General features: G+C 39.7%; 1 protein-coding gene across 10 annotated transcripts in view; it reads left to right on the plus strand.

Annotated features, from left to right (window-relative positions):
* The window catches only part of PALLD (palladin, cytoskeletal associated protein), a 200,695-nt gene that overhangs the window by 169,815 nt on the left and 7,900 nt on the right, over positions 1-22,980 (plus strand). For 8 of the 10 annotated variants that reach the window (XM_066996743.1, XM_066996745.1, XM_066996744.1 and 5 more), the window contains 6 exons: positions 5,599-5,734; positions 8,043-8,144; positions 8,719-8,769; positions 10,262-10,483; positions 16,303-16,452; positions 19,885-19,979. In XM_066996743.1, the coding sequence (XP_066852844.1) occupies positions 5,599-5,734; positions 8,043-8,144; positions 8,719-8,769; positions 10,262-10,483; positions 16,303-16,452; positions 19,885-19,979 (756 nt within the window). The remainder of the gene's footprint in view (positions 1-5,598; positions 5,735-8,042; positions 8,145-8,718; positions 8,770-10,261; positions 10,484-16,302; positions 16,453-19,884; positions 19,980-22,980) is intronic. The other 2 variants (XM_013175276.3, XM_066996746.1) reach the window with 1 other exon arrangement.

Here is a 22,980-nt window from a genome sequence, read left to right on the forward strand (position 1 = left end):
TTGTATCTCCTTTCCCCATGGCTTAGATCTTACTTGTGGCTATTAGACCAGCACCTGTGTGGTTTATGTGTGGTACCAGATCACTTCTTGTTGATTGTGCTAAGGAACAACTCATATTGGGGGTTTTGTTTTGGCAGTGTAACACCTTTTTATTATGTACATGCAAGTGATTATTGTAAAATGAATATCTGTGTCAGCTTTTTTGAAATATGATGAATGCATATTTGTTCCATTTGAACTTTGAAAGCCTGGTTGTGCCCCAGATCTAATCTATTCAAGTTGCTTAAAAGTAGAGATCAAGAGTTTAATGTGGAGACACGCAGACAGTAGCCAAAATGAATGACCTCCTGACAATCATTAGATCTGGAAGACTTAATTTTCTAGATGTTTTTTATCTAGTTCTTTTTCTACGTGATAGTTATAGATGCTTAAGAATGTGGCAAGATGACAAGTGAGCTTAACTAAGAGAACTAGTACATATACCTTTCTGCTGAAAAGATATGGAGACTATTTGTACCCATTCATTTATTTCAATGCAAATTGCACTGTTGCTTTATAGCTTTTTTTGGTCTGCAGATTTTTCCTTCTGAGGATTTAATTTTATAACTTTATTTCATGTAGATTAGGATGCTACAGAAATGTCTGTGAATCTAAAAACCAGGTACAGTGCTTGACAGTAGCGGAGACCTTAACCAGTAGTGTTTCATCATGTACCATTGAAGTTAATATTTTTGATACATTACCTTTTCTCAGACCAGTGTAGGTTTTACTTCACATTCTTCTGGCAGTTACCTATCTCTTCTCAAGAGTTCAGGACTATAAGAACTGTGCCAGCCTTTCTACATTCAAGAGCAGTCAGTGCTTCTGTGATTTCTTCTTGACCCTCGGTTCTAGTATAATGCTGCTAGCAATCTGAAAGGCAGATGAGATTACCAGTCACAAAATAGGTAGTATTTTTTCAATTGATATAAAATATGTGGACATCTTTTGAAAAGCAAACAGCATTTACGTATCTGTGGTAATCAGTGCAGTATGAAGCAGAGTAATTTGCTCAGGTGGGGAAAGAACTGAATAGGAGAATGAAAAAACAGTAATTCTTTGAATGAGCAAAAGTGCATTTTTAAAGATAAGACTTAGAAAAACAAGTTTTGGGTGGTAGACATGCACTTTGTAGGTGATGTGTTCTGTGTATTGTCTGATCAAGTCCTAAAGAGGGGTCAGACATGCGCAGGATTATATATTATTCACGTCAGTCTTGATCCTATCCAGTGCTGAAGCATGATTTTTTTTTTTTTGATAGTTTCATAACTTGTTCTTGGGTGGTAGAAATAATTGAACTTTGTTACCTTTGTTTCATTTTGTACAAATCATCCTTAGTCAGGACTCTGCCTCAGGCATTCCCTTGATTTGGGTGCATTTAATGTCACATTACCTAACAGAGCTGTATATATGACAAGATCAGACTAAAACAATTTTAATATGCAGCTGCTACTTCAAAGTTCGTGGCCTGTTATAGTGCTTATAGTAACTTTGTTCTTACAGTAAGTGAAAAAATGTGCTAAATGGTTACAGGAATTAGCTGTATTTTTGGAAGACTTTAGTTTTAAAAGAGAAGTCAAGTTACTGTTCATTTCCCCAGTACCAGAGAATTGATTTAAATTTCTGTGAAACTGAGCCATATTGGCTGCAAACAGGAATTTGTTCTTGGAAGGATAACAACAGCCAGCCTGTTGCCCTTGTTTACACTTTAAAAGGTACATAGGAAAAGAGAGGGAATCGCATCCAGTACACACTCTGTGTAATTAAAACATGAAAAGTACTGCTGGTTTGGCCTTCTTTCTAAACAAATGTTAGGGCAAACACTCAAAACTAAGAAGTGCCAAGCCAAGGTTGCAAAAATCTTTGCTGTCAAAAATCTCTGTGTGTGAATTAAGTTTGCCTGAGTTTTAGCAACTTCCTTGCTCCCTTTCTGACCAAAAGAATTCAGACTTGCATGCTTTTATCTATGCCTGTATTCAGGCACTCAGTGACTTCAGTGATGCCCATTTTAGAGGTGCTTAAAATCGACATGAATTTCAGCCCAGTACTCAAAAGCTGATCATTTCTTTGCACATTCGTGGTTGCTGTTGTGTCAATGTCTTTAAATATGCCTTTTCCAACTCTATTAATGCTTCCAATATTCTCTGAAAATTTCATCGGAGGGTGAAGGAAAGGAGAGAGGAGAGTTGTGCATTGTTTTTGTCAAAGCGAACTCTGTCTGTCTTCAAATTAAGTTCTCTGCTTGTCCTCAGCGGCCATGGAGAATCATTGAATGCCAGCAATTTTCTGATGTTTTATGTTTGATTCACCTCTCTTATCTTAATTCTCCTCATTTCCTGACTAAATAAGCAGGATTTTCCCAACATTTTTATAGGGACTTCGTTACAGATGGTTTTAAAACCATCTTATGGTTTTCTTGTTTTTCAAATTCTTCAGTTTGTTTTTATTTTTCTTGAAGTGCTGTGGTAAAACTGGACTCTGTGTGCAACAAGAAGAATAAAAAGAAACAATGAACTTTATTGTCTTATGCCATTGTGTCCCAGAATTGTACTCATCTTCCTTTTGAAATAATTGCATTGGTGTCCAGGTTTTAATCTCAGATTCTTCTGTGAGATGATTAATGCGCTAGCGTTAATTTTACATTTGTATTGCTGTCAGGCTTTGAACATTTTTCCAGAGTTTCATCATCATTAGATCACCTCCAGACTAATTACGAGGATTATTGTAAATGACAGTTGTGTTACCTGCAAGTGAGTTGCAGTTCAAGTTGAATGTCATCAGCCAATTTGAGAAATGTGCTTTTTTCCACTATTCTAATAGTGAAGGTTGAAATACTAAGTATGGAACTAAGTAAAGCCCTTTGACAGACCTCTCTGTTCTTCTGGTTTGATTAAAAAAAAAAAAAAAAAAAAGAATACTCTCTGAATAGTATTTTTAGACAGTTATGCAGCCATATGATAGAAATTTCAGCCAGGCTGTGTTTCCCTGATTCGCTAGGGAACTACTGGCTCTCCTGAAGGCTTATTCAGAAAACATAAACTGAAGTGTATCAAAGCTACTTCTTTTTGCCTGTCTCTGTGCCTGCCAGCCCCACAGAGAGAGAAATTAATGAGGTTTGATAAACACAATTTGCATTGCCTTATTATCCTGCATTGTTTTGAAACTGACTGTAGTATTGTTTTCTTGTGCTTGGTATGGACATTGAACCTACTGACCTGTGATTCGCTTGGTATGCCTTCCCCTTTTAAAAGTAGGTGTGCTTGCTTAGGGACTTTTTGTTTTCTGAGGTAACGCCTCAGAATGCTTTAACTTGTGACTTGAAATCCACTCCAGTGCACCTAGCCCAACCCCTTCTTTTATTGCAGTGGTGTGACTTTCTTGAGTAAATTTTAAATTTTACCTTTACAGCCTACTGAATGCCAAGCAGGTTTTTTTTTTTTCTGCTAAGTCTCCTACTGCTTTTGTCACCTGAGTATGAAGTGTATAAGAATGTGGAATGAAAACTGTATTTCTTAACATATTTTTTGTTGTTTTTTGGCCTTATCCAAAGAATGGCAAAATTCGGTTCCGTGGCAGTGCTGCTCTGGGTGGCTTAAGATGCTGGAAGGTGAAGGGAAAGACCGTGAGGGGAGAAACGGGGCTCTACAAGTGCTACCTTTCCTCTAGCCTTCCAGCAGTTGCCCAGGCTCCCTGAGGGACATTACCTTCAGATCCCCACGTCCCACATTCTCCAGTCCATTTCCCTTTGGTATCTTCCTTTGTTTACTGGCCCCCAATTTCTTGAGTTACTGAGGCATCCTTGGAGACCTTGCCCCTTCCTCGTAGCATCCTCCTGCCTCCCTGTAGATGGGATACTTTTCCTGACTTTTTTCCCCAAAGCAGAGTGAGGGAGAGTTTGTTACTTGTGACTGAGAACATCCCCAGCCAAATGCTGAAGGAATAATTCTGCCTGGGGACTGAAAAGATCTCCAGCTAATGGCTGAATATTTCTAGAGTGAGGGATGTTATTCTCTGGCATTCTGAAACATTAGGCACATGTCTGCTCTTCTCCTGTGATTTGATAAGAAAATGAAACTCTTTTCACAAGAACTTCACCATTTTCCAGTAATTTTAAATTTACTTTCAGTAACAGAGTATGAAATGTTTTAGGAATTTATGCAGAAATGTTTCCAATTATTGTCTTCTTCATCTATTCACTTAATTCCTTTTTGGCTTTTGATAGCTTTTGATGTATTGCTTCATTTTAAGTAATGGTAAAGATTACCATTGAAAACAGTTTCTGAAGAATCAGTTTTATCTGACCATGAACCATGTTACAGAAACATAATACCAAGCAATATGCAAGGGAATTTGTTATCTCGGTATGATTGTAGTTTAACAGTTTGGTGCTGGTAATTCTATTATCAGGTTGCATATTGGAAAGACGTTTACCCCTAGCATGCTGGTTTATTTTTTTTCTATCTCTACCACCTGTGAGTTTGGCAATTTAGCTGATTGGATTCTGTGTTTTGCATAAGTCGTTCCCTTGTAATGAGCTGAGCCCCATTTAACCACTGAAGATTAAACAGAAACTAATAGTGAGTAAGTACTGGTGTTTTAAATGATGTTGTGCAACTTAACCAGAGAAATCTGATGTGCTACAAGCTTAAAAAACTGATAGCCATGTTCATTTCTTCACAATGTGAACTTGTGTACTAACAGCTCATCTCCAGTAGAAGAAACTTTGGGGTATTTCCTGCAATAGAGCCATCACAACATTACTGAAAAGTGTTTAGTGTTAGTACAGACTGGAAAAAAATATTTCCTATGCCATGCCAGAAATTGGGAGTGAGACATCCTGAACATATAATCATGACTTGTAGACAGATTATGAGGAATAGCTTTGCCCTGTGAATGCAAACTGCTACATGGTTATCATCCAGCAGCCAACCCTGCTGCTGAAAAGTGCTTTACAGGCATGATTTTAATTTTTGCCAGTATAACCTGGACTCTGTGAATGGCCATTCTTTCAGAAATAACATGTTGCCTTCCGGGTGTGTGTTCACAGAGATATGAAGAATAAACATAAAGTTATGCATTGTGTATAGAAAAGCTGAACCAAGGAATTAGTTAATAAATAATATAGGAAATTAATAATTAACTGCCTTGTTGTACTTTGTTCTGATCTTCACCCATCTGGTACTTAATAGGAACCTACTTCATCTTCTGTCCCCACTTATCTAGTCATGCTTTCTCTTTCATGTTTTCTCTCTTGTTGCTTTATTGCCATCACTCGTCAGTTTCCTCTTTGAGCAGATGATGTTTACAGCCACAGCTACACTACCCTGAGCCCTATTTTATCTAATGCTTAAAAATAAACCATAATTTCAACTTTGTCCTTAAACTAACCATTAAATCAGTGATGTGAGTTAGAAGGAACAGCATAGTAAGTAAGATGCCAGAGATCTAATCTCAAAGAAACAATGTCATTTTCTTCACTAATGGCAGGATTTCATCCAGTAATTCCTAAATACCAATGATTTCAGGAAAGTTCATGAATTTTCCTGTACTGTTTTGCAGGGGATTTCCCAAGAAAACAGGCAGAACTGCTAGAATAGCTTCAGATGAAGAGATTCAAGGGTCAAAAGATGCTGTAATTCAGGATCTGGAAAGAAAACTTCGCTTCAAGGAAGACCTTTTGAACAACGGGCAACCGGTATAAAAACATGAAATACCATGGGGAAAGGGTGTGGGCATCAAGGGTAGTTTCTCAGATACTCTGCATATGAAATAATTCTGTGTAAAGTATTTTTATATTTTACGTATTCATTCTTTTTAATTGCATTTCCAAAGCTGCATTTCTGTAAGGACTGATACTGTACATTTTGGCCTATAGTTCCCTCTCCTGCTGGGCAACTTTACTTGGACTTAACAAAGCAATAGAGGCTCAAAGATGATGAATTCCCTTAAGAATCCATCACAATCTGCACCTCAAGGGCATTTTCAGCCTCTAAGACCATTTTCTTTAATTGTTCATTACTGCTGAATGGCTGGACAGACAGTGTATGCATAGCACTTGATCAGCCGAGGTCCACTCTACCTTTTGCCCAGTTGATGGACAACAGAGGGGAAAGAATAGGTGATAGGTGGACATCACAGGGGCGCAAGGTAGTTCGTCATGAGAAATGAACCTATTAGGAATCAGGCATCATTAGATCGTGCAGTTGTGGAACGTTTTTTTTTTTTTTTTTTTTTGATCAAAAGGATATGAACTACCCTATGGTAATAATTTACAGGCTTTATCAAGCATTAACAATCTGGGGAGACAAGAAATGAGGTAAAATGGGCAAGCATAACAAACAATTGAACAGCTGCAAAGTTCTCCTAGGAGTTGATTAAGGCATTGATTTAAGCATCTTTGAAACAGGAATTTCTTTTAAGAAGAAGGTATATAAAAAATGTAGACTGTCATCCCTATTTTGTCAGTGAAATGTTTTCAAAAGCACAGGAATGACTTGGGGATAGCTTTGTGTCACTGAAAGATAATATGCTTTAGGTTTCTCAGGACCGTACTCAGAAGTTTGCTACAGTGTCTGGGATATGGACAATGGTATTTAAGTTCCAGATACCCCACTGAGTCCAACTGTCCATTCCACAGCTGCCAGATGCCAAATCTCAATAAAGTCAATGGAGTGAAGTAGGGGAAGCATTCAGCGAGTGACTAGTGCAGGTGTGCTTACTTTTCTCCATTGACTGCAGAGGGTTTGGTAGTTTCCTTAGTAGTTAGGCAGAATCACTCTGGTAGTGTATAGGTTCATGTTTTTTCAAAGGAGGTGGGCTGACCATGACTGTCAGGCCTATTTTGGAAAGTGAGAGAGATGTTTGGCCTGGACAAATGAATGGAATGTCCTGAAGAAGCCCACATGGCCCAAGGAAAAGAAAACAGAAATCTGTGATCATATGATGTGGGAGCTTAAACCAATATACTCAGTTTTCGCGTCTGCCTTGAGGCTTTTGCCTTGCAGATTCCTGTCTTGGGTGATTCTGTTTGTGTAATCATGGCTGTGGGCACTTGGAGTGATCACAGAAGAAATTAAAGAAAAGTTTGCAACTTGTTTAGATGCTTGTAACCTAGCCAAGATTAGTACCTAGTTTTCATGACCCTCAGCCTGCTGCTTTAGCAACGATGTCACATCTTTTAAAAATGAATTTAAATGAGCTTTTTAAAAATGAAAGCATTAAGGAGATGTAATGTTTTACAGTTTCCATTCTTCTTTCATTTTTTTTCTTTTTAAATGAGACATTTAACCATGTAGTTAGTTTGCCTTTCATTCACTGACATTTTTTTAAAATGTTGCTTTGTAAGCATGTCTTAAGTGCATGAAGTGTTGTATTGAACACAGAAGGAAAAATATTGGAAAACTTGAATTGTACACTTAGTTATCTTTCAACTTGCTTTATCTTCTGAGTGTAAATTGCCACTGTCTTTTATAAGCTGTCTCCTTAATTTGAGAAAGAGTAAGAAGAAGTAAAAATTTAAAATCTAAAAAAGTATTTTTTTCTATAAAACTATCATTTTATGTTAGACAGAATAATGAAGTAGTAGAGTAGTATATCCTTGGCATTTTGGCAGAGTTTTCTGCCGTGTGGTTCTAATGTAAAAGTTGAGAAGAACAGCTAGGAGTAAGATTTGGGATGATTTGACATGCACTTTTTTGATGGCCATGCTGATTTAAGCAGTTCCTATTGCTCATTCCTGCCCAAGTTCCTGGCAAGAGGATGGAAACAAATGGCACAGTCAGGGCAAGGGTTGCTTAAGCCAGAGGAGCCACTTGTAACGCAAAAAAAATGCATTACAAACTGTGGTAGAAAATTTCTGTTAAAAACATATTGCTGCTCTTTTTTATACTACATAAAGCGTTGCGTACTGTCTCCCTGCTTGTAGTTCTTAACGAGTAATGAAAACCTTTTTCTGCTTTTCCCTCATTCTTACTCCTCTCCCTTTTTGTTTTGTTTTTGTTCAGAGGTTAACGTACGAGGAAAAAATGGCTCGTCGATTGCTGGGAGCAGACAGTGCTGCAACTGTCTTCAATATACAGGAACCAGAAGAGGAGCCTGCAATACAGGTGCTGCACAACTCCGCAAGTTCATAGGAAAAGAAAAAATTTCTTTCAAATTTCTTTTTTATCGGGCTGATTCTTTTATTTTAAAAAAGCCCTATGTTAGACAATAAATATACACAAGATAGGATGGTTTTGATTACAGAACTCATGTGTTATATATCAGTGAAGTAAACTGGAGAACCACATGCCTATTGCTCAGTTTTTCCATACTGAATAAGGTTGTGAGAGTACTCAAATGTCTTCTCTCTGCTTTAAACTCTTCCGTTTATCCTATTCTGTCCTGCCCTTTAAGTCTCTCAAGGCAAAAATACATCTACTATCTTGAAAGCATCTTGTCTTTATGTGTGTAATCTGCACTTTTTGGATGCACACCAAAAACTCAACAGAAAGTCTGCTTGGAAGACCAGGTACACGTTCTCCATTGTTCAGATGCCAGAGTTGCTATTCGGAAACGTGTAGCATTCATTTGCTTATGTTACCACATAAAGTACCTTCTCCAGATAAACACTCTGAGAAACTGTCATGGATGTTTCTCTGTCTTCTTTCTGCCTCTTGATCTTTTTTTCTGTCCTTACAGGAAGCTCGCTCTGTTGATGCTTCTGTAGTGAGTCCTGTGGATGTTCAAAAGGTTACATTTGCTGTTTTCTTCCTTGTTCTTTTTTTTTTTTCCCTGTATTTTACTGACCCCCCCCCATCATCTTTGCCCTTTCCATTTTACTGTTCTTTTGGTTAATAACAAGAGGTCACCAACATTAATAACTGGGGAGACTGGGGATGCATCCCCTTCATGGTGTTAAAGTTGGTCTGTTACTCAGTTGGTCTAAAGATGGTCTGAGTGCAGGCCCCTTAACTTCAGTAATGGTGTGCTCCAGTATCTTTCTGCTGTAATGCTAACCGATACTAATTGCCTTGCATCTAAATCAGCTGCTCTTTATGTATACCACATATAAGATCATATCATAAAAGTATATGATCTACTTTTATGAGAAACTTTCAGGGAACAAATAAATAAACAAGTAAGTCTGCAGCTTACAAAAATTTCTCTCTTCTTCCATTTACTGAGGGTGATGGTTAGTTCTGTAACCAGCCAGCAGAAAGGCTGCATGTAATTTCCAGGCTGAAGTCAAAGACAGAGGATGGGTATGTGAAAGGAGATTCCATGAGAGATGTGTTTTCTACCTTAAATAAAGTAAGGGCAGAGAAAATAGTTAGAGGTCATCTGCAAGAGTGCCTAAATATCTGCTGACTGAGAAGACCATTGCCTTGTAAAGATTTTCTCCTGCTTTTGAATTTCTTTGAATTCTGGCTTTATCTTTGCTAGCAGTAAGATTCAGAGCAAGATTCTGTACAGCAAAGTAGATAGAAGGAAGAGTTCAAGAAGGCAAGTGATCGTGTGTGTGTGTCACAGTAACATTTCCCAGTATCTGAATAGCAAATTTAAACAAGTAGTAGTATTTTACACCAGATGAAACTTTCCACTCTTCTTTCTAAATCTTGAATACTCTCATAACAAATTTTCTTTCTAAGGAAGAAGTGATACTTTTGGCCAGACAAAGGGGACCATGGTAACAGGAGTGAAGGGAGGCAAATATCATGGACAGTGCTGCCATTTTCTCATTTTTACAGGCAACTGTAAACAAAATCATTTTAGCCTTCTGGTTCAGCCTCCGTTACAATTCTATGCAAATAGCAGATGTGAACCATATGGTCTTATGGCCATCTGGAAACAAAACCCACCCTAAATCTGCCTCTACCCTGAAGGAAATATTAGAGTGTTTCTTTCGTCTTTATGAACTGCTTCAGAATACTTTTGTAAGCTTTTTTAAAAAATGGAAAGAAAGCAACCAATGACTTTCCTTCCCCTTATAAATTAGACCTTAAGATAACATGAAATACAATTGTTGCCTCATACCAGATGTCTTCGTTGTTTCATAGGGAAGTTATTGGAGGCATGGATTATAGTGTTTTTCTTCAACAAGATACAGTTTCCTTTTATATGTAAAACCTTAATGGATTGTCAGAGATCAGTAGAATAACAACAACAAGAAAAAAGTAGAAAAATAACTTGCTAAGTAATGTGTTGAAGCTACACACTAATACGTACCTTTCTTGTTTGACAGGAATATAAAGTCTCCAGCTTTGAGCAAAGATTGATCAGTGAAATTGAATACAGGCTGGAGAGATCTCCTGTGGAGGAATCAGATGATGAGGTGCAACATGGAGATGAACCTATTGATAACAATATGTCACCATATTTTGAGATAAAGCTGAAGCATTACAAAATCTTTGAGGGAATGCCAGTCACATTTACATGCAAAGTGGCAGGAAATCCAAAGCCAAAGGTAAGAAAAGAAGGTGAACGGTTCTAGATACACTCTGAAGAGCTCTGTATTGGTACCTTACAGTGAGCCCCTAGACCCCATGGACCATGTCTTACAGGAATAGCAGATGTTCTCTCTTGACAAGATCCCTAGCTGGTATAAAATGACAAATCACATTCATTATCGCTGGATGTATTTAAATTTATAGCAGGCAAAAATCTACTATGAGACTTCAGTTCTTAATCCCTCCCTCCTGAGACTTCATCTCAATTATTTTACCTAGAAGTAATACTTCTGTCATTTTCAGTTACCTTCAGGGTGTATCTGCACCACAGAATGCAATGCAATGCTAGAAATTCCCATGTGAGCTGGCACAGTGGTTCCAAAAGCAATCACACCATGTTAACATGGATTAATTAGCTCAAGTACAGCAACGTGCTAATGCAAAGATACATTGCTTTTGGTTCAGGAACCAGTGTGGTGTCTCTGCATTCTTCAGCACTGCAGAGTTTATATCTACACACTCTAACAAGATTTAATTTTGTTGAAGGTTAGAGGAAGGCAGACAAATACCGTAAGCTCCCATATATCCCAATAGCAAGATGAGACATGATGGTGAGTTTTGTAATGATGAGCTTCTGAGGGAGTGTTGGGCTTGGGAAGCATTTCCTTTTAGCAAATACACAAGTACCAGCTGCATGATGTCAGTAGTCTGGAATAATGCCTTTCTTTGGTAGGTGGTATTTATTCATTTCAAAAATTGCCTGGCAGTCAACCGACTCATTAGGTAGCAAGCAAACAGCAGCAGCATCCTACTCCTTGTCAAAGCCAGCGTGTTCCCTTTGAGGTCCTTGCAGTTCTTACAGTGACCCCTTGTGGCTAGGGGCTCTTTTTACCTCCTAGATAGGAGCGAATGTGAAAATCTCTGGTATAAGTTGTTCAGGTATTGAGGATTTTGAACGGATTTTACATGTCCAATGCTATAAGTGTATGTTATTGCACAAACTGTAAATAGGAGAAATGGATTTTGTCAGGTAGCAAAGAAAGGGGCAGACCAGGAGGAGCAAATCTGTAGAATGAGCTCTCTGTCCCTGCGTGCGTTTCAGGAGGTTTCACTGCAGGCTGGCTCTAATCTCATCCCACAGAGTGCAGCAGATGCAGCACATTAGTTGTGTTCTTGGAGCACATTTTCTGGCTCAGTTTCATCTGAAAGGGGTCCAATTCTGTGCTCCAAGACCACTTCACAGTGCAAACTACCACAATGTAAGTGTGGGTGATCAGGATACTCGTATCAAAAAAAGCACTCCTGCTTCAAGCTGGAGCTAGTGTAGACACGCTGAGAAGCCCGAGTGATACCAACCCTTTGGTGCCCAGCATTACTTTGGGGATGACCGTACAGAAAAGCCTGTTGCATTGAATAAGGGTGGAAGGGGAATCGCCTCCTTGCTGTTAGAGGTGTAGTGTGCTCTTTTTGCCTGGAGCTTATGACTAAGTTGCTGAACGACCTATTATGAGTCAGCCTTAGTCAACTGTAGCCATTCCCTTCTTTTCACAGTTTTCAATTAAGGTGTAGTTTCACAGTCACTTTAATCTGATTTAAGACAGATGAAAGAGGATGTCTCTTCTTCCTTCCCTTGCTCTCCTTGTTTTGGTATTAGCAGCTGCACGGCCAGGAGACCACATTGTTAATGCTTTCCTTAAAGGGTCGCACTGTAAAGGAGTAGCTGTTGTGAACATGCTCCGATTCAGATACGACACTCTGTTTTTGTGCAGTGTCAAAGCATGCATATTAAGTGATTTGCTCTTGCACCTGGGACTATGGCCCTTTATTCCATTCACTTGCAGATGCTTGGTGCGATTTCTCAAGTTGCTTGGGAGAGAACCAATTTCAGGCCCATTAGATACCTACCTGTTAGCTGGATACTCAAAGGCTCTGTCATCCCCTCACCTTCTTGAGCATGCCAAGACAGCAGTTTTGAAATGCTTGATGGTTGAGGGCTGTCCTGTTGCTGTCATTTGTTGAAGCTGGAAGTCTTGCCCCCAGATAAATTCTTTACTTTGGCAAATGAAAAGCTGGAAATAATTTACTAACTTAAAGCTCCTCCCTTCAAAGTATTCTGTCAGCTCTGCCAAGGAATGGCTTTGGGAAGGACTGTAGTGTTTCTAAAATCTGGCATTGATTACGAGGGATTTTTCTAAAGCAGGGTTATTGGTTTGATTATTTTTTCCCCTGAACATGCCATGTAAATTGAATACTGATGTGCAAATTCTGTCTTCATAAATATGACTTTTTAAATCTGAGTGTACTTTTGTTGTAACCTTCAGCATAATGTAAAACTATTTTCTCATTAAAATGAGAACCTGTGGTAATACAAGAGGGATTGTGGAATACTTCTTTTTAAAGGATATTTCTCTTTAGAATTAGGAAAATGCCATGTGAAAGGTCAATTGAGACTTGAATGTTGCACAAAGCTTGTACCGATCTCTCTTCACATGGCTGAATATAATTCATAGTGATTAAAAATGACTGTTCTGCCCAAGATCAAAAACCCTTTCGTACTGTGTATTCCATTGTATTTCTAGTCATTACACATTGGTTTCTGAAAATCTGGTACAAATAAAAGCAGTCCAGATGCAGTGCTCGGTGCTTACATAGCTTAATCATACATTTACTAAAAGGTGTCCTAGAAAGAAAATACTTTACTGCAAGGGCCATTGTCTCCAACAGTGGTAGCGTTTTACTTATTAACTCCATGTCAGATAAAGGCAACATTAAGAATCTACCACACGTAAGTAAGACCAATCAATGTCAATTGTCTTAAACCTAGTGGAAGTGAGTATTGAACAACATATGCATGATGTTTGGATAGCTGGTTCAGTTAATATTTGTGTGTATTTCCATGTAATAATTCCTGGCATGTCTCTTGATATTTCTGATAAGTGCATTGTTATTGAATAATTGCTACTTAATGCAGTAGATTTCCAAGCAGCATTATGACACATGTAAAGCATGCAAGTTAAAACTCATTTTTTGCAGCTATGTTGTTACCAACATCCATTAGCATGTGTATAGAAGTGATCAAATATCTCTTGCATCTCCAGTAAGTGCTCTGTCAGCAGACGAGAAGACATTACTAAATCTTTTGTTAGCACCACAGAGTCTCTGCAAGCCTGCTGACAGACAAAACGGGAAACAAGTATAACCAGCTATTGAGGAAATGAAATCATTTCTAGTTACACATAATGCTTGTTAATATAAAAACCATACATGGTAGTTAATTTTTAAGGGAAATTTCCATTCATTCTCTCCCAAACGTTCTCTATTGTGTTTTAATGCAATTTAAAAGTAGACCCTTAATTCTTCCCACACGTGAATGAATTTAGAGCTTTGAAATGTTGGCAAGTATGAAGAACATACTCTGTATAATGCTAGCAAATTAAATTCTATCAGGAATTGTGATTTGCTTCATTTTTACTGGGAAACAGGCACCCTCTCCTCACTACAAGACCTAAATTCCCACTTCAGGAGTTGCTGTGAGGAAAACGTTTTGGTTTTCCTCCTGCGAGCAGTCTGACAGCCATGCAACCAGGACAAATACAGTTACCTTTGTAGCACGGTAAAAGCCAGACCTATCATCTGTTGTGCTAATACTTGATTCTACTTGTCAGAGAGGGACTTGTTCTTCTCCCTCCTTTGGCAGTAGTGGTGAGTCAGAAACACGTTGTATTTGGATGTTCCTTTGCCTGTCGCACCAGAGAAATGACTTGATTGGAAGTACAGCTCGTGGGGCAGGGCTGGGAGAGCTCACCAGCACTTGCTGTTGAACGCAGATCTTCCCAAAGCTCTGCTTTAACACAGCTTAAACACAACTTCTGTCCAGAGAAGCTGTGGATGCCCCATCCCTGGAGGTGCTCAAGGCCAGGCTGGATGGGGCCCTGGGCAACCTGGTCTGGTGGGAGGTGTCTCTGCCCATGGCAGGGGTTGGAGCTGGGTGGGCTTTCAGGTCCCTCCCAACCTGAGCCATTCTGTGATTCTGTGTAACCCAGGCTGGTGTCATTATCTGTAGCTGCTGTCCATCCATGCGTCTTTACGAGTGGTACCTTCAAAGTACTGGACGTGGGGAGCGCATACAGCTCCTCCATCTTCTCCTGCCCCCCTGCAGGGTGGGGCCAGCAGGAGCATGCAGGCACCCCCCTGCTGGAGGGACAGGTGCCAGCCCCCAGGGGCTTGGCTGGGCAACCACGAGGGGCTCACTGGGGGGCTCGCTGGCCACCAGAGGGGGGCTCGGCAGGGGCACAGCGCCGGCATTCCCCCAGCGACACCTCCTCGCTTGCACAAGCAGCCTCCTGGGGACATGCCTGCCAGCAAAGGCGGAGCACAGCACCCAGGGTGAATTTAAGATAATTTGGGAGCCTAAAACCACCAGAATAACTGTTTACAGGGCAGCAGGGGTGTGTATGCACTTGCAGGTGATCTGAGGCTTTACCACAAAACCGCCTCCTGCAGGAGCCGGCTTCACAACCCGCCTCCTGCCCTCTTGCACCTCCGTGCCGTGCTCCATACGTCAGCCACTTGGGAATGCATTTTCAGCTAACGCTGCTTTAAAGAGAAGTGAGGGCTGGGGGTAAAGCTCTGTGCCTGAAGGAGGTTAGCTGAGCTTTAGGAGTAATGCACACTTCAGAAATGACAAGAAAATGATGTTCTGCTCAAATACTAGTTTGGGGAGCTGACTACAGCCTGCTGTAATGTTTTCACACGTTTCTGTGTCTGCTTTCACATTTCTTTCTTGTTTTCAGCAGAATTCAGATTGGGGTTTCATCTTATTTTTAAAAGGAAAAAAGTCAAAATATTTGAGTCTTTTTTTTTTTCGCCTCAAGTCTAAGGCATTTAAAACACATATGTGGTGTGTGTGTGTAACTTATGGATTACTGTAAGATATTATTCTACATGCATCATTTTTTGGCTCATCAAAAGTAGATCTCGGGTCAGCCAGAGAGTAAAATTGTGTATCAAAAGTAATGGAAAAGGCCTCTGTTTGATAGATAATTTAACTGGTCTGTACAACTTGGAACTCTACTGTTGTTGGCACGCAGTTATTAAAGGCTGTCTAAATGCTGACTTTGAAGTGTTTCCTGTTGCTATGTGAAGCTGTCTGTTTCTGTAGGTATCTGTCACAGCTGGGTGACGCTGTGGGTTTCAGTCGTGCCGTTACGCTGAGCTGGCCCCGTGCATACGGAACAGCTTGCTGCCAGCGAGCGCCCGACTCCCCTTCTGGCTTCTTGGTCTGGCCAGCCAGTGTAAAGGATATGCCACAGATCTGGTGTTTCAACAGTGAGGTCATTTGTTCTACTTAATTGATCATTGAACAAATTATTTTGGTAATCACTGTGGTTTAGGTTTTTATTTTCTGACAAGAGAGCCATAGCTTTCTTAAGTTCTTTCTCCAGCTTCTTCAGGTTTAAGGGAAAGAAAAATGCAGAGTTAGTAATCTCGTCTGATCTGGAACGTTTCTCTGTAATGACATTTATTTGCAATTCTTGAAATGTTCAGCTGCGGCTCTGCCTTTGGGATCTGCACAGCCCTTTGCACATCTATGTTTGTTACATAAATGCTCGTGCTCCAGTCTTTCTCCCCGAACCATTGCTCTTCTCTAACTTGGCTTTTATTGAAAGTGGTTCACGGAGCGTGGTTCTGCGCTTCTGCTAGTTGATTGAACCAGATTTCTTTCATTGCTTACCAGAGAAGTTTTCGGCAGTGAATGTTTGTTAGCACTGTGAATTGAGAAATGATGACAGTGAGCACCTACCTCTTCTCAGCCATGCCCTGTTTTCTCCCGCAGATTTATTGGTTTAAAGATGGGAAGCAAATTTCTAAAAGAAGTGATCACTACCGAATTCAAAGAGAACCTGATGGAACTTGCTCGCTGCATACTACAGCCTCCACCCTGGATGATGATGGGAATTACACTATTATGGCTGCTAACCCACAGGTAAATGAAGGTTTGGCTCCAGAGCAAACATGCTTCTGAACATGAATCTTCAGAAAACTATCTCATCTTACATATGCATAATTTAATTAAATGATGAAGTCACCATCAAGTATATAAGGTTAGATTTCTGTTTTCACCTTGCATCAGGAGGGTGGGGCCTTTCTATCTTCGGGAGATTAGCAACTCAACAGCATTTTTTTTTTTTTCCTAGGGCTTGAGGTTTCAGAGGGGATGGATGTTGTTTTTAATCACTGTTCCGCCATTTGTTTCAGCCGATAGCATCTCAGTATCCTAACTGAGTATGGATTGCATATGTGTTATACAAGGGGGAAAAATCAAGCAGAAGTAACCCAGTCAGGCTGATCAGCTCTTTCATTTTTCTTCTATTGACACCATTTACTGACTGAGGCCAACTTTTTGAAGCAAGTGGGATTGTATCACACCTCCACATGGTTACATGAGGCAGCGATAGTGATTCTGTCAGACAAAAAAAAATTCAGGCCCCTATTATATAGGGGGGACGGTCTCCTGTGTTGATCCCAAAGTCTAACCAGCGTTCTGAAATACGGCGTTACTGCTTCATAATGTTATTTCTTCCTCACAGATCCAATGCAAGAGCATCCTAGTGAAGTAACTTTTTCAATCCACTTTTTCCTACAGCACAGCAAACCCAGGGAAATTATTTGCACGTGAGAAACTGAGGCAGTAACATAACTTAGGGATATAACGAATTACTTTCTTCTGTAGCACCAAATAGCTTGCCAAGACCAGGGCTGCAAGTAGAATTACACTGTAAAATAATAAACTCTATCACTGAGACAGAGTTTAATCTAAACAGGAGTGTTGTGCTCTGTTATGAATGTTGCTAGGTTACTTAACATGACACTTCCATTTGTGCCGTGCTCTTTTACTGTCAATCCCGCTCGTGTTGCAGCGTGTGAACGTATGGGACTGTGCACAGGCAACGTGGAAAGAGCAGTTGTAGTCCAGCCCCCTGATTCTACAAATTGCAGTGCTTAAATCTAGGTTGTTTACACCTATGTTCTTTCTACATATACAAATAACAGAATAAAGAAACAGCAAAAGGCCGAGGGAATTCTTCAAGCTGGGAACTTTTACACATGGAAAGAAGAGCATTGTGTTACGACACTTGGTACTTAAATTAACTTAAAGCATGTTAACTTGCTCAACTTAAGTTGAGCAAGTTAACAGCAGGTTTAAAAATGATTTAAAAAAAATGCACAGATAGATATGCAAGTTAGGATGCAAATCCTGTTCATATTCCTATGAAAGTTGTTTTAGTGCATGTGCAGTATTTTCCTATGTAGTGTTACTATGGGATCCAAAATCTTAGATAACTTGATGAATAAACTGCCTTTGAATTCGGGCACTGACATCTGTCCCTGAATAACTCATGTGAGCATGTTTAGGGCTTGCTTTTGTACATTTGTTATTCTGAGTAAAGCTCGTTTGATGACACAACAGTGAATTAGTCTAGATTATTAGCTCTTGTTGTTGATGACACTAGTTTGTTAATGTTTTTTTTAATGTACTAAAATGAGGTGTTTTTGTACTGTTCCTAGTTTGGGGATTGAAAAAGCAGTTTTGTTAAATGATAAAATTCTGTCTCTGTGCTTTTTTTTTCCTCTTTGGAGAAAAAACAGAAGCATCCTTCTCTGGCTCTCCTAAACAAAACATCTGTCTGTTTCACCAAGCCCATTATATTCTTCCTTCACAGTACGATTCCCAAGCGAAGATACTCTTCTGCTATTAGCTTGCTTTTACTATGCATTTAACAGTACGGTGGAGGCAAAGATGGGCTATGAGTTAATGTACTAGCCTTTCACACTAAAAGATCTGGATTCCAATTCTTTTAAGTCATCCCGAGTGGAAATAATTTTGGCATAGCTTCCTAAATCCTAATGGAAAGTTGTCCGCATCTCAAAGCTATCACAAAGTTAGGCACATTTGGCAACCTTTCCTTAAGAAAAGCAAAATATGTGGATATCGGGGAGCTCCCATCAGGGTTCTGATGGACTGGCAGATACTTGCTAGACAGTTGCTGGGTTCTGGTCTTTGCTATTAGGACCATCAAACTACAAAGCAAAAAGGCACGTTCTTGGCTGTTAGAAATCAATTTATTTCGTTAAAGCAAAGGATTCAGTTCGTTAAAGCTCTGCCAGTTGATGCTGTCTCATTATCCGGACTAATACTAAAGAATTTATGTGTGTAAAACGACTTGTTGACACACCTTGGAAATCATCCGTGGTGGTTAATGCTGCGCCATTGCCTATGATATGAAGTGCAGTGATCTGGAATTAAACTTCTGACACCACTGGGGTTTGCAGTAAAACTTGCCATATAACTTAATCCAGAGCAAACTGACCCCAGACCTAGAAAAACATAAAATCTTGCCTTGTTTAGGCCTTTACTTATGGGCTACATCCCTTAACTGATCTCTTGCCATTAGCTTTAAGTATGGCCTCAAGCTGGGTCCTTATTTTCGCCTTCTTTCCTTTTATCTCATTCTCTCCACTTTGCAATAGGCACCCACAAGTCTGGATTTCCCGTACTTTCTGGCCATCTTCTCATGAATCACTTCCCGCATTCATCACTTCTTTCCCATTCATCCCACAACTTTTCCAAATCTTTGGCTCCCAGCTGGTTCTTCCCTATCCAAATTCCTTAGTCCTTTGTGTTTCCATTTGTGTAGCCTTCATGTATTGAGAGACAGAGATGATCCCAAATTGTGAGAATTCATCACCTGCCAGAAAAAGATGAATATGCAGTGGGCCTAAAATAGAAATTTACTTGTTCCAGATGGTTTTAATGGTCTTGTAACACAAAAAAAAGCTTTTGCTTAAGAAATTGCTGTAGGTCATGTGCAATGGCTTATTTTAACACAGTTGTTTTTCTTGTGAACTAAACGGGTCATGGGAATAAAAGTGGGACACAGACTTCATTTCTACCAGTCCAGCAGTAACAATAAGGCCATTGCCTTTTGAAGGCTGCTTGTGTCCCCGGTGAAATTGTTTTCCATGTGCCATACACAGAGAACCCGCCCAAGTGCCCCCACATCAATAACTTAGTCAATGTACTGTAAGACTTAATTGCTGGTGGAACTACTGCTGAGGGCTTTGTTTTGTTTTGTTTTTAATGAAAAAAACTCTGGGATAAAAAGTAGATGGTGGAACATTTTAACTTTATTACAGTCACAGTTATTTCAGTCTGTTTGGTGTTAGATTGCAAGCTGATACAATAGTTTAATATCTGAAGGTATCTTGACAAATGATTTTAAATAACTTCGTGAAAGAAGGGATTGTGTTGCAGACTCTGTAACAGGTGGGCAACAAAGAAGAGATAAGGTTGAACATTTATTAATATTACATGCTTTAAGTATTTTAATTTTCCTCCTCTCCATCATCATAACAGGGCAGAATAAGTTGCACAGGAAGGCTGATGGTTCAGGCTGTAAATCAAAGAGGCCGCAGCCCTTGGACATCTCCTGGCCAGCCTCATATTAGAAGGTACTTCGTGCGTTTTTTTTTTCTTTCAATAATATCTATTTTGAAAAATTGCTATGATAAAGAACCTGATCTAAGGTAAGGCAGATATACGGCATACAGGAGGAAACCTCACCTCTGCTAAAATTTCTTCAAAATGTGCAGACTAAGAATTACAAGCAACTTCTGAAATGACGCGACTTTAAAGTATCTTTTATTTTGCCTGCCTCCTCCTCTCTTTGTGGTGTTCACTAACTACTCTGTCTCTCACGTTAGACTGTAAGCTGCTAGGAAAGACCTTGTCACTTGCATGGTTTTTAAAACATCTCACCTGGCTAGAATTCTCTTGGGAGCCTATACTTTCTGCAGCTTTTAGTAAGCATTCATTTAAAGAAACAGCAGAAATAACTGCAAGCCACATCATTTATTAGAGTTGCATTTGAAATATTTCAGTATTTTGGTGATTTCAGTTTAGGTTCTTACAAGGAGTTATGAGTCAGATATAAAGTATTAAACTTATCTTTGGTGAGGTTTACAATTATTCACATACAGAGCTTTGGTTTATGTTTTTGGACCATATAAGGGAATTTTCCCTTCAAATACTTTTTTTTTCCATTGCCCAAAGCATTTATGAGGCCTTTTAGCACAGCTTAGACATCTTTAGACAACACAAAAAATTCATTTTGGTTACCCAAACAGAACTGCTTTCAACAGAGTATAGGGCTCTGGTTCAGTTGCCATAACGAGGCATGTGTTTTGCTTAATGGTCACACAGGCCAGAGAAGCTCAATATTGCCTAATTATGACATGTAGAATAGGTGTAATTCCCTTACGTCTGTGTGCAGCAAAGAAACTCACATTGCTCGTGCATACTGTAGAACTGTACATAGGAGAACCTGCTAATTAGGAAGTGTCTGGATTTTAAAGATCTCATCAATCTTAGTTCTGCCCTGACCAAACGGGGCTTCCTACAGCCCTGAAAGTGCTTCCCAGCACCTCTCGGGGAGGCGTTCCACCAGCCCCCTCCCACGCTTCAGGTTTGGGCCTGTTGAGCTCAAAGCGCTTACTGGGGCAGGAGGGAATTTCCTGCCACCGCTGCGTTGTGAGAACAGCCCAGGAAAGCTGTGTCTGTTTGGTGTAGCCTGTCCAGCAAATAAGACACATTACACCTGCAAATAATAGGTAAAAATGAAAAGTCTCTGATAATCCATGAAGGAAAAAAATGCCTCAAAGAGTCAGGTTTCAACTGAATTAGTCAATGCACGAGGGTGAGAAAGGGGAAACGTCTTTAAAAATGGGGAATGGAGAAAGGAAAATAGGTAAGGGCAAGGGAACTCCGAGCAGCGACACTTCTGCTCCTTTCTGGAGGATACGATGCGGACGGATCTCTTTCGGTAACAGGCAGAACCCAGGGGTAATAACGGGGAAGGCTCGTTTTGCAGTCTCGCTAAATGCAATTGAAATCCAACGCCACTTACAGCTGGTATTTTGCTTTTTAATTGCTGCAAGCACTCAGGTGCCACTAGAGTTTTAGATGGGTGTCCAGTAGAGTAATGAATTATAAACGGGAGATTTCCATATAGCAATTTAATTAAAATTAGGGCAATTACTGGGAATTCTTATTTCCTGTACAGGAGGTCTGTTTCTGCTAAGCATTCAGCACAGTGCTATTTCTGTTTAGCAGCTTTTCCCACTACTCCCATCGCCCCGTTCTCCCCGAGACTGATGAAATTCGAGCATGTAACACATTCCTACAACAGACTCCCACCATCAGCTTCTCTCATGTAGCATACCACAGTGCTGCGCTCCCCCATAGGCTCTATGATTTGTCACGCATATTTCTATACACTTTTGATAAGTAATACTCCTGTGGCCTTACAATGTTTTTTTTCTGTAAGCTTTTTTTGCTTCACAGCAACAAAAACTTTTTTACAAGTGTAATTATTATCTTAATGAACCTTATGACTTGTGACACTGTTGACAGGCTTTTTCCTGCGGTATTGTTAATCTCCTACTGAACGTGTTCTGGCAGAAGAGCTCTCTGGTTTTGTTATCTTCACTACTTTGCAGCCGTTTTAGAGCATTTAGAACTTTCTAGTTGTCATTTCGTTTTTAATGTCATATTTTTCTGACATTTGCTTAGCTTGCAAAAACTACCTTCTTAGCATTCTTCTGGGAACGAGGTTTTGAATTACCTGAGGTGTACCAAGCTTGGGCTCAATTTCCTAGACATCATGGTGCTCAACACTGCAGCACCCAAGTGGTGTTGAGTGCTCTTGCAAGAGCACTGCAGCCACAGCCCCAAACAAATCATTTTAAAATGCATGGGATTTAAGGAAAATTAAAAAAAAATATATGTATTCCTATTGCCCCTGCTCTCAGTAAGAGCATTAATTTAAATTTGATCTCCTTTATCCCAAGTTAGTGATGATTATCACGTGGTCTGTCATGAAGTGTTCCCCAGCTTGCTACTGTGCACTGTGCCACACTGCCCCACGGAGTCTCCCCGGACACATTTAGACCATGATGTCAGCACTGCTGCAAGTTGCTCTGCAGTTTAATGCCTGCACTGCAACTCTAACAAACCTGCAGCTAATCCATGGGTATTCCTGCCTATTGCACTTTGTCATTCCTAGGCATCTCAAGTATTTGGCTCTATTCATTTCTTTTTCTTTCTTTCTTTCTTCTTTTTTTTTTTTTTTAAAACCACAACAGGTTTTAGAATAAAAATAAGTGGTTTCAGCTCTCAAGGTTAAGGCTTAAAAGCCATCTGCAATTTTAGGGGTAAATTTATGAAGAGGCAAAAAGAAATGCATTCTTAATTTCTGACACTAGACCAAACAGCATGCTGATTTAGCTTTCCTTTCAAATCTGTGCTTTAAAAAACCTAGTTAAGATTCAAGAAAATACTATCGTTAAAAAACTGCTTTTAATGACAAACACTTAGCCTCTTTATTTTCCACTTCATCTGGTGTAATTTTTTCCCCTCCCTGCTTTGATCGATGCTGCCATTTTGCAGCTGAAG

The sequence above is a fragment of the Anser cygnoides genome, chromosome 4, assembly GCF_040182565.1.
Source record: "Anser cygnoides isolate HZ-2024a breed goose chromosome 4, Taihu_goose_T2T_genome, whole genome shotgun sequence".
Classification (NCBI taxonomy): Eukaryota; Metazoa; Chordata; class Aves; order Anseriformes; family Anatidae; genus Anser; species Anser cygnoides.